This window comes from Pituophis catenifer, unplaced genomic scaffold (assembly GCF_029215685.1).
Source record: "Pituophis catenifer annectens isolate HBS135680 unplaced genomic scaffold, rPitCat1.0.hap2 SCAF_4, whole genome shotgun sequence".
Classification (NCBI taxonomy): Eukaryota; Metazoa; Chordata; class Lepidosauria; order Squamata; family Colubridae; genus Pituophis; species Pituophis catenifer.
Genome location: NW_027256884.1, coordinates 37,935,956 through 37,946,799, shown reverse-complemented (window position 1 = coordinate 37,946,799; position 10,844 = coordinate 37,935,956). Strand labels below are relative to the sequence as shown.

The 10,844-nt window shown below is 48.0% G+C and overlaps 1 protein-coding gene across 1 annotated transcript; it reads right to left on the bottom strand.

Annotated features, from left to right (window-relative positions):
- Positions 1-2,007: 2,007 nt before the first annotated feature.
- LOC139316278 (FHF complex subunit HOOK-interacting protein 1B-like) lies at positions 2,008-5,064 on the bottom strand. Its single transcript, XM_070942899.1, has one exon. The coding sequence runs from the start codon at positions 5,060-5,062 to the stop codon at positions 2,090-2,092; it is 2,973 nt and encodes a 990-aa protein (XP_070799000.1). The 5' UTR covers positions 5,063-5,064; the 3' UTR covers positions 2,008-2,089.
- Between the last annotated feature and the right edge of the window lie 5,780 nt (positions 5,065-10,844).

The window sequence follows — 10,844 nt, the reverse complement described above, 5'->3', positions numbered from 1 at the left end:
TACAAGTGTACTTGTCTGTTCCCTTATTGATTTATAAAAGTGTCCTGGGGCCAAATGGTCTGAGTGGGAAAGAGTAATGGGATTTTCTTTTTACAATGAGAATCCCACATGCTTTCATATGAAATGTATTATTGTTCTAAATATAACTCTCATTGTATTTGTACTTTACTGAGAGACATCTTGAGTGCTGTTTTTAATGGCAAGGTGAAAAAGTAATGCTTGAGCATAATTTATTCTCAAGGTCTGTGGACATTTATAAGTCATGGTTGCATATAGCAACATGGGCTTATAAAGCCTTAGTTGCCTGTCAAGTGAAATAACAGCTCCGTGTCTAGACCTCTTGGCTGAGAAATCTGTCATATGAGATTTGGTTTTCTCTATTGGGCAGAGCAGATGCAATTCTTCACAGGGCTATTAGTCCTCTTTGCTCGTGGATTTATTCCCTGTTCACTTCTTGGGATATAGTGATTTAACTCTTGGGCTAGAACCCAGTGGTGAAATCTAAATGTTTTTACTACCGGTTCTGTGGCCATGGCTTGGGGGGTATGGTGTGGCTTGGTCAGCGTGGCTTGGTGGGTATGGCAGGGGAAGGAAACTGCAAAATTTCCATTCCCTCCCCACTCCAGGGGAAGAATACTGCAAAACATCCATTCCCATCCCACTCCAGGGGAAGGATACTACAAAATCCACATTCCCTCACCATTCCTGGGGGAAGGATATTGCAAAATCTTCATTCCCACCCCATTCTGGGGCCAGCCAGAGGTAGTATTTGCCGGTAGTATATTTCTCCGAACTACTCAAAATTTCTGCTACCGGTTCTCCAGAACCTGTCAGAACCTGATGGATTTCACCCCTGCTAGAACCTAGTTTCAAGTTAACTCTCAGCCGTGGATGTTCAGTAGGGATTTGAGTTAGTCATAATCACTCAGCTCAACCTTCAGCACAAGTTGTTGTGGTGGTGGTAAAGAATTGAGAAGGGAATGTATATTGTCTTGAGATGCGGTAAGAAAAGTGGGATATAAATCTAAGTAATTAAGAAAATAAGTAGCAACCTATGTAGCTATTTTCTTATGAGCCTTATTTATAGTCTGTGTTTGTGTTCATCAAAAGTCCAATTGTGGAAATGGAGGGAGATGAAAACAGCGTACACAAACCTAAACCTTTTACACAATCATAATACACTAATTTGGCATGGTCCTAATAAAAATGACATCGTCTAATATGAGTAAGTGATATATGACTCGCATTACTGCTTTTCTTTTTCTTGTTACACAATTATTAAATTATCCTAAAGTACAGTAGTGTGTTGGGATTTTTAATCTGCTTTTGCATCACATCATTTTCTGTGCCTCAAGCATCTTCTCTGTATCATGGCTGTTGGTATAAATAAGAAGAGCAGATGTATGACATGCCTTATCTGACCTGTGTGTTCTAAAAACGGTATTTTTCTAACCTCTGATGAAGGATAAAGCCTTTTTCACAGCACTCAGCAAAAAGATGAAGGGGGAAACAGATTGTTGCCCTTTTTGCTGAAAGCTACAACAATACAATACATTTCTTATGACAAAAATCTGAAATTGTGGTGGAAAAGAGGCTTGCTTATGGGAAAAAATACTACATGTCTGCCTTGACAACACTGTTTTGTTTTGTTTTGCTTTGCTTTGCTTTGCTTTTGTTTCCAGGGAAATGTGATTTAAGGGTCTTTATAGACGTATATGTAAATTAGTACATATAAAAAGCATTCTAATCCTTTTGAAGAATGTATGATAAAAAGAGGCAGCACTGTATCTGTAGTTTCCTACTGGATTCATTTTATAATCAATAAAATGTATATTTTCCAAAGAATGCCAAAGTGAAGTTGGGGTGAGGGGGATAATTTGTGGACATTTGGAGGACAGTTAATCCAATCTTTTTTTTTTTTTCATTTTTTTTTTTTTATTAAAATAATTGCAACAAACAATTTTTTCCAGAAAAAAACATTCATTCCCAATAAATTAAAAAGGTCCATTTCCTGGTATGGAGTTTTAAAAAGGGAGGGGCCTCCCTGTGGGTGTCCCACCCCAACCGGGCAGGAGAGTCGGTGGGGGTGTCACTCCGGGGGGGGCTCCAGCAGGAAGGGCGAGGTGACAGCGTGGGCCTGGGCGATGGCCGCCAGCTCCTTGAGGAACTCGCTGAAGATGACTGCGCAGTAGACGGCGTTCTTCACCCGAAGCGCTTCGCTCTGCTTCTCGGCAGAGCTGCGGAAGAGGGAGCTGCCCGAGAGCGCCTGCATCACCTGGCCTTCACGCACGTGCTGCAGGGCCAGCTGGGCAGCCTGACGGGCCCGCGTGGGGCTGTTGGTGTGGCGCATGATCAGCTCCCCGATGGTGGGCTTCCGGCTTTTCACAAGGGCCTCGGGGCGGCGCAATGGGGGCAGGGGGTTGGTGGCGTCAGGGGCATCCGGCCTGGCCCGGGCAATCAGGTACTTCCTGGCCTTGAAGAGGAGCGAGGGGAAGTCCTCCTGGCTGGCCGCAAAGCCCTCTATTTTGTTCTTCACGGAGCCCAGGACCTGGAGGAGGGACTTGACGCTGGGCTGGAAGACCATGTTGGTGTTGAGCAGGAAGGAGCGCAGGAGGGGCTGCGGGTAGCAGGCGAGCTGAGCCAGCAGCCCCGTCAGCAGGAAGTTCACGTAGAGTGAGTTCTGCAGCATATTCTCCAGCTTGGCCAGCAGAATGGCCAGGAAGGGGCCTGTGAATGGCTGGCTAGGAGGCTGCCCCGAGGCCCGGGCGGGGCTGCTGATGATCTGGGACAGGGGGTCAGCGGGTGGGGTGGGGGCCAAGCCCTCGGGGCAGGAGGAAAAGCGGTGGTAAGCTTCCTCTTCCTCCCGGGATAGTGGTTCAGGCCCAGGTGGGGGGCCCGAGCCAGGGTCTTCCTCAGTTCGGCCCCCATTGGCCATCTCGTCCTGCAGCTGACACAGTTCCCGGTGGAAGTCCTCAACCGTCACCGGCCCCCCGTTCTCCAGAGGGGCCTGGCTCAGCCCCTCGTCTGCAAGCAAGTCCAGGCAGGAGGCACCTTCCCAAAGGTTGGGTGACGGGACTGACCCATTCTCCAAGAGGCCCTCCGGGGGGCACCAGCGGACCTTCTTGATGCCAGCGTCCACGTGGGCCCCATTAAGCAGAGAGTGCTTGTCTTTGGTGTCCGCAGGTGGGGCAGTGCTGGGTGGCAGACCAGCAAGGGCCCCTTCTAGGCTCGCCCCCCGCTTTTTAGTCCGAGGGGAAGCAGGTGCAGGGTCTGGCGGGGGCCCCCTGGGATGGACGGAAGCATTGGCTGCCGAGGAGGCACCTGGAGGAGGAGCTAAGCTGACCGCATTGGGCTCCTCCCCATCGTAGGGGGCTGACCAGACGCGACAGGCACGGACGCAGAGGTCAATGTTGAGCCGTGCATCCCGCAGGTATTCCAGGTAGTTCCCTTCCAGCTCCGAGACCTCCTCCCACCTGCCGGGACGGTGACCGGGGCTGCCCGTGGGCGTCCCTGGAGAGTGGGGGGTAGCACTTGGGGCCTCCATGCTGAAGCTAGACTGGCGGGTGAAGAAGGAGATGCGAGACGGCGTGGAGGGCCTGGGGACGGTCACCACGGAGGAAGAGTCCACACTCGGGCTGCCTTGGCCCTTGGACCAGGCTGCCCGTTCCTCCTCCTGTTCAGGGGTGGGCAGGCTCTCTGGGCAGCAGCAGCGAGGGATCAGCGAGAGGAACTTGGCAGCAGCCTTGCCATACAGGTCCAGCTCCTTGACCGCTCTCTTCTGGCTTAGCATGACGTGGCTGCAGGGGATCAGGTACCTCAGCACCAGCTGCAGCAGGACATCCTCACAGTGCAGGCCGATCAGCGTCCGGAAGAGGCTAAGGGAGACCATGCAGAGCCGGGAATTGCTGGCGATCCGTGCCACCAGTGTGTCCAGGATGGTGCTGCTGTCATGGTGGTGGAGCAGCAGGAAGCACAGGAAGGTCTTCAGCAGGGCCGTCTCACTGATGCTGCGCAGGAAGAGGTCCAGGTAGGCTGTGCTGGCAATCATCTCTTCTATGGACGTCTTGTGCAAAGCTGGGCCCATAACTGGCACCAGGAATCCATTGTGGATATAATCCACCAACTGCTTCTGGACCAGTGGGTGGGCCACCTGGATGACCGCATTGCAAAACTCCAGGGAGTTCATGAAGAGGACCAGTGACGGGACCCCGATCCAGTCCTCCCGGCGCAGGAAGTGCCAGTCGTCCCCACGGACTTCAAGTTTGCGGGGCAGCGAGGAGTAGAGGGCGCTCAGTCCCGTAGCCAGGACCGGGCAGAAGTAGGAGTGTTCGGTGATGTAGCGTGCAACAGTCTGGCTGCCGGACGACACAGCCATGAGCAGGAGCAGCGCATCCCGCGCCTGCTGGCCGACGACCCCCTCGTGGTGGATGAAGGGGATGAGGAGGGAGAAGAGCAGCAGGTGGGGGGGTCCCTGCTCGGAGGGGCTGTGGAAGAAGAGCTCCAGCAGTGGGGGGTCCCGGGCCACAGAGACGCACAGCTGGTTCAGCAGTAGCACCAGATTGGTCTCCAGCAGGGGCGAGGTCGGCTCGGCGCACAGGGCCAGCAGCCGCAGCAGGGGGGCCACCACCCCCTTCTGGTGCAGCAATGGCTGGTGGGCCTGGCTGATCAGCATCTCGAACAGCTTCAGCAGCTCCACCTTGCGCTCCTCGGGCACCTCCCGCTGCAGGTGCCAGCCCAGCAGGTGCTCCAGGACGTTCTCCGAGACTGCAAACTGCAGGATGGGCCCCATCGCCAGCTCAGCACGTGGGCGCTCCTCCGCCAGCAGGGTCACCATCTGGTAGGTGTTGTTGCGCACGGCACTCAGGTCATCCGCAGCCCCCGGGGCCACATGGGGCCCACGCTTCTCCAGGATTCTCAGCACCTGAGCCCAGTGGTTCTTGAAGACCATCAGGCAGGTTTCGGGGTCCGCCATCACCGGGCCCTGCAGACTGGCACCCCGGCTCGTCCTCGGCCCAGCTGCCGCTCGGGGGTTCAGTTTGCTCAGCCAACTCATCTTCTCCATGGGGAGGGGCAACAGCAGGGGGGGCTGCAGGCAGGTCAAAGGTGGCCTCACGTGAGGCAGAGCAGGTGAGGGCAAGCCGCCAGTCTCCCGGCTGAGGCATCCATGTCGCTACAAACGTGGTGCCAAGCCATCGGAGCTCCTGTCCCGCACGCGCTGCAACTGGGGGGAGGAGGGAGGGAGGGCGTTAATCCAATCTTGAAATCAACTTGACTTGCTGAATAAAATAAAAAAATCAGCTTACATTTTTTACTCAGACCAGATGCTTCTAAAGCATACATTTTTCCAAACAGGCCCGAGATTAGTCAATCCAATCAAATGTTTCTGCTTGATCTGAATTGAATTGCAATAATGTTCAGTATTAATTTGATAATTAATCCTATTTATTTAGAAATGTATTATTTATATTATACACTTTATGATACTGATAATGTCTGAGTTGGACTGGGGAACTCTCTGTTCAAATTTACATTTCACCATGAAGGTCACTGTATTGGGTCAGTTGTTATATCTTTGCCTTAATTACTTCACAAGTTTGTTGTAAAATTAAAATGGGCCACTGAGAATTGCTTGGATGAAGAGGTAAAAAAAATTAGCAAATGCAACTGACCAATGCACAAGACCTTATATATGTAAACAGTATTAATTTCTGGATTACTAAAGCAAAAATGTGGAACTATGATACCCCATGCCTTAGTAATATTATAAAGATAATGTAATGATGATTGTGGGTACATTTGAAATCATTAATCATCTGGGAATATTGCTAAACAGGATTTTTATAATGTGCACTTTATAGTTATGGTAAAGGTTACCAAGTTTTGATTTACTGTGGAGAAGAGGCATACAGATAAATTGATGTTGATACATAGAGGTTCAGTAACCTTCATTTTTCCTGTTGGTCATAGGTGTCACTCACTTGAAATTTTGTGTATATATTTACACCCATTACAACAAACCTAACATAACACTAACTGAATAATTCTGCAGCTGGAAGTTTCCTTTCTCTTCAGGAATTAACCACTGCTTCTGAAGCCACTGTAAGCAGAAGCAATAGCATCTCTTCCAAGATGATTAAATCTCCTGAGCAGTCCAAGCAAAGACAAATTCATAAACACTAATTCCCCTTTCCAATCCTTCCCACCCATTTAAAAACCAGTCCTGGCATAATCCTACATACCACTGAAAACTGAGAGATCATGATGATCTAATCAATATTTCCTCCAGTTGATCAACAAGAAAGACCCAAAATGATCATTCTGCACATTACAGTCCTGGAATAGCAAACAAAAAACAAAAACCCAATCACCTGTTGCCTCAAAGGTGCTTTTTCAAGAGGCAACTGGACTTGTTTTTCCTTGAAGATGTTTCTCTTTTCTTCCAAGAAGTGTCTTCAGTTCTGACTGAGAAGAAGCTTCTTCAGTCAGAACTGAAGAAGCTTCTTGGATGAGAAGCAGAACGTCAAGGGAAAAACAAAGACAGTCTAGTTGCCTCTTGAAAAAACACCTTTGGGACAACCATGACCTGGATAACTGAGCATCTCCAAACACATCCAACCACTTGTTTTTCCCATTTTATAACAGGGGTAAGCACATGGCACTCCTTCATTTACAATATGAAAGGTGTAGTGCTGTGCTAAAGAAGAAAATACCCATTCCACCTTAACATTTGTTTTTCATATTTAAAAGTCCTAATAAATATATCAGCAATTTTATATTATTTCCTATATTTCTCATGAGGTTACCGGTGGTTGAAATGGGGGAGGGATTGTGTGAAAGCCCCGTGTGTTTTGGCAAATTATTTTGTCAAGGACACTGCCCAAACTGACTGATTTATATCCCACCTTCATGCATGAGCTCAAAGTACAGAGAAGGTGCTCCTTTGTTATCCTTTATTTTTTTTCCCTAAACAATATGTGTACGTGGTGGGTTGGGATGAAAGAGAGTAGGCCAGATGGTAACGTTTATCAGTTTTAAAAACAGTTATGTGTATGATAAAGGCCAACTTTTAATACACTGCATTATTTTCAACTTAGAATAGAAGATGACACACCTTTAAGTTTTGAAGGAGAGAACTTCTCTGATGAAATTCAGGTTTAAAATGATCTTTTTGACTTTTTGAATTTTCTGTTAATTCTTTTATATCAGTGTTTTGCATTCTCATATAAAACATAAATTGCCTACACTTTCTTTTCAAGGCCCTAAAATTCCCATGAAATTTTTATTATTTTCAGGATTAGTAGAAAAGTTATTCCAGTTGTTGGCACTAGTGGGAAAGAGATCGCTTCTGAGGGTCTTCTATTATGAGGTCCCCTCTGGACTTATCATTTTCATCATTAGGACATCAGAAATCATCAATATGCAGACAAAATACATAAGCTACACAAGTCAGCTCCAGATTTAATAGGCCATTTGACTGAGCAGGTAGTCAAGACCCAGTTTCTAAAGGGAGCAGGAACAAGTTTAGGCTCAATCCGAGGAAAATGGAGTGAATCTGGATTTGGAAATCATCTGATTCCAGAGGAAAATCTTCCACTTTGTTCTAAATTAGTTTCGGTTCTAAATTAATTGACTCAAAGATATACCAAGACAATTCAGCTCTTCACCTAACCAATGGTCAGATCATCAAAAGCCATCTTAAGATTGATCCAAAAGGCCCTGTTTGGAAGTACCTTATGCAAATCTTGATAGAAATTGAATGGCTTAACTTTTAGATCAAGAATATAGCTTAACTGGAGATCAAGAATAACCCAGCCAGAGAAGATTGCTGTTGAGCAGCTTTCAGGAATATAGCTGCTCAACAATAAAGCCCAAAGGCCTGTAATAGAAAACAGTGAGACTCATGAGTCCTTAATGGGCTAAGTTTCTGCTGATTTCATAAAAAGCAACCAAGAACTTTAGGACACCAATGGAAGAGCAATAATAGATTGAATAACATAACTTTCTCATTGCTAGTTCACTTTACAAGGACAGCAAAGTGGAGATGGTTAAACATATATAAGAGCCACACAACTTTTCTAAACATATCTTTTGAGAACTTAGCTGAAATATAAAGCTCTAATCATTCTTTTTTTGATGATTTGAACTTTTTCTCATTCATGATATTTCCCATCTAGAAAACCTAGCCACTTTATACAATTCTCATCAGATATTCTCCAACTTTTTTATTTCGGTAGCAGAGCAATATTTTCCTATTATGATGTTCTTAATGGCAGCTTATAACATGGAAGAGAAAGCAGAATGATTGCCAGACAACTGGCTCAGTTGATGCTGCATTGATAGTAAACACACATGCAGACACACAAAAACTCTTAAGAAAAAAAAAACAATGATACTATTGCCACTTCAAAAAAATGTTGGGAAAATTCCACTTCCCTTTGTCCTTTCTCTAAGGACAATTTGGATAAAGGTAAAAGTAAAGATTTCCCCTGTCCAATAATGTCTCACTCTAGGGGGCGGTGCTTAATAATAATAATAATAATAATTTTATTTCTATACCGCCCTTCTCCCGAAGGACTCAGGGCAGTGTACAGCCTATTTAAAAACAGAATAGACATCAATTTAAAATAATTTAAAAGTATTAAATAAATTTGGCTTAATTTAAAACTCCAAAAGTTTAAAACATCCAATATAAAATTATGTTGCTAACCCAGCCTGGCGGAACAATAGGGTCTTGAGTGCGCAGCGAAATACCCGGAGGTCAGAAATCTTACGAATTTCCGGGGGCAGTTCATTCCACAGGGCTGGGGCTCCCACAGAGAAGGCCCTCCCCCTGGGTGTCGCCAGCTGACATGACTTGGCCGATGGCACCCTGAGGAGACCCTTTCTGTGGGAGCGGTGGGAGGCTATTGGTGGCAGAAGACGGTCTCGAAGGTACCCGGGTCCTATGCCATGGAGCGCTTTAAAGGTGGTGACCAACACCTTGAATCACACCCAGAAGACCACTGGGAGCCAGTGCAGCTCGCGCAGGAGGAGCAATGGGTTGCACCCATAACCACCCGCGCAGCCGCATTCTGGACCAGTTGGAGCCTCCGAGTGCTCTTCAAGGGGAGCCCCATGTAGAGAGCATTACAGTAGTCCAACCGGGAGGTAACAAGGGCGTGAGTGACTGTGCGCAGGGCGTCCCGGTCCAGAAAGGGCTGCAACTGGCGAATCAGGCGGACCTGATAAAAGGCCCCCCTGGCCACGGCCATCATATGCTCTTCTAAAGACAGCCGTGTGTCCAGGAGCCCTCTCTGTGGGGGGCAAAGATTCACCCCCAATAGTCAGCGATGGCACCTGCTGACTATATCGGGACGCCGGAAGCCACAACCACTTGGTCTTGGAAGGGTTGAGTCTGAGCCTGTTCCTCCCCATCCAGACCCGCACGGCCTCCAGGCAGCGAGACATCACATCAAGGGCATCGTTGGGGTGGTCTGGGGTGGAGATGTACAGCTGAGTGTCGTCAGCGTACAGATGATACTTCACCCCAAAACCACAGATGATCTCACCCAGCAGCTTCACATAAATGTTGAACAGGAGGGGCGAGAGGACCGACCCCTGCGGCACTCCCCATGCGAGATGCCTCGAGGTCGACCTCTGTCCCCCTGCCAACACAAACTGCGAGCGGTCGGAGAGGAAGGAGGAGAACCACCACAGAACGGTGCCCCCTATTCCTAACCCCCTCAACCGCTGCAGCATGATACCATGGTCGATGGTATCAAAAGCCGCTGAGAGATCTAATAGGACTAGGACAGAGGAGCAGCCCCTGTCCCGAGCCCTCCAGAGATCATCCACCAACGCGACCAATGCTGTTTCTGTGCTGTACCTCTGCCTGAAGCCCGACTGGCACGGGTCCAGATAGATAGCTTCATCCAGGTGTTGGGGAAGCTGTCGTACCACCATGCTCTCAACAACCTTCGCCACAAAATGAAGGTTGGAGACCGGACGGTAGTTGGCTAATTCAGCCGGGTCCAGGGTAGGCTTCTTGAGGAGGGGCCTCACTACCGCCTCTTTCAAGGCGGCAGGAAAGGCACCCTCGCTCAGAGGAGCAGTTATAATCCCCTGGAGCCAGCCTCGTGTAACCTCCCTGGAGGCCAGTAACAACCAGGAGGGACACGGGTCCAATAAACACGTGGCGGCACTAATCTTACCCAGAACCCTGTCCACATCCTTGGGAGCCACAGGCTCAAACTCCTCCCAGATAACATTCTCAAGACCTGCCCTCGTCTCCTCCCGTGGACTCATCCAATCGGAGTCCAAGCCATCCCGAATCCGAGCGACTTTATCGTGCAGGAATTGCACAAAATCCTCAGCACGACCCTGCTTATCTCCATTTCTTAGCCAAGGGAGCCAGCATTGTCCAAAGACATTTCTATTGGCATGTGGCCAGCATGACTATCTTTCAAGATGTAGAGAATGCTCTTACTTCCTACCAAAGTGGTACCTATGTATCTGCTCACATTTGGATGCTTTTGAACTACTCGGTGGGCAGGAGCTGGGACAAGGATCAGAAGCTCACACCATTGTGCAGTGCTTGGTCTCAAATCTTGGCTGTCAGCTTTCCAGCTAACAAGCTCAGTGTCTTTAACTGCTGAGCCATCATACCCAAATTGGATGGAAAATGTCAAAAAGCCACTTGCACATGATGTAGTTATTAAGCAATCCTTCTCACATCTGCTTAGCAGATAGAAATCCTCCACAAATGTGATGTTTTTCTTCCCACTCAAGTTTTCTTAGATATCCTAATGGAAGAAATATTACATACTGGAAGATTTTCCAAATCAATTTCAAAGGCAATAAATCAA

Bases quoted from the DNA above. Each gene is read 5' to 3' on its own strand.
- LOC139316278 (XM_070942899.1), bottom strand. From the start codon at position 5,062: ATGGAGAAGATGAGTTGGCTGAGCAAACTGAACCCCCGAGCGGCAGCT.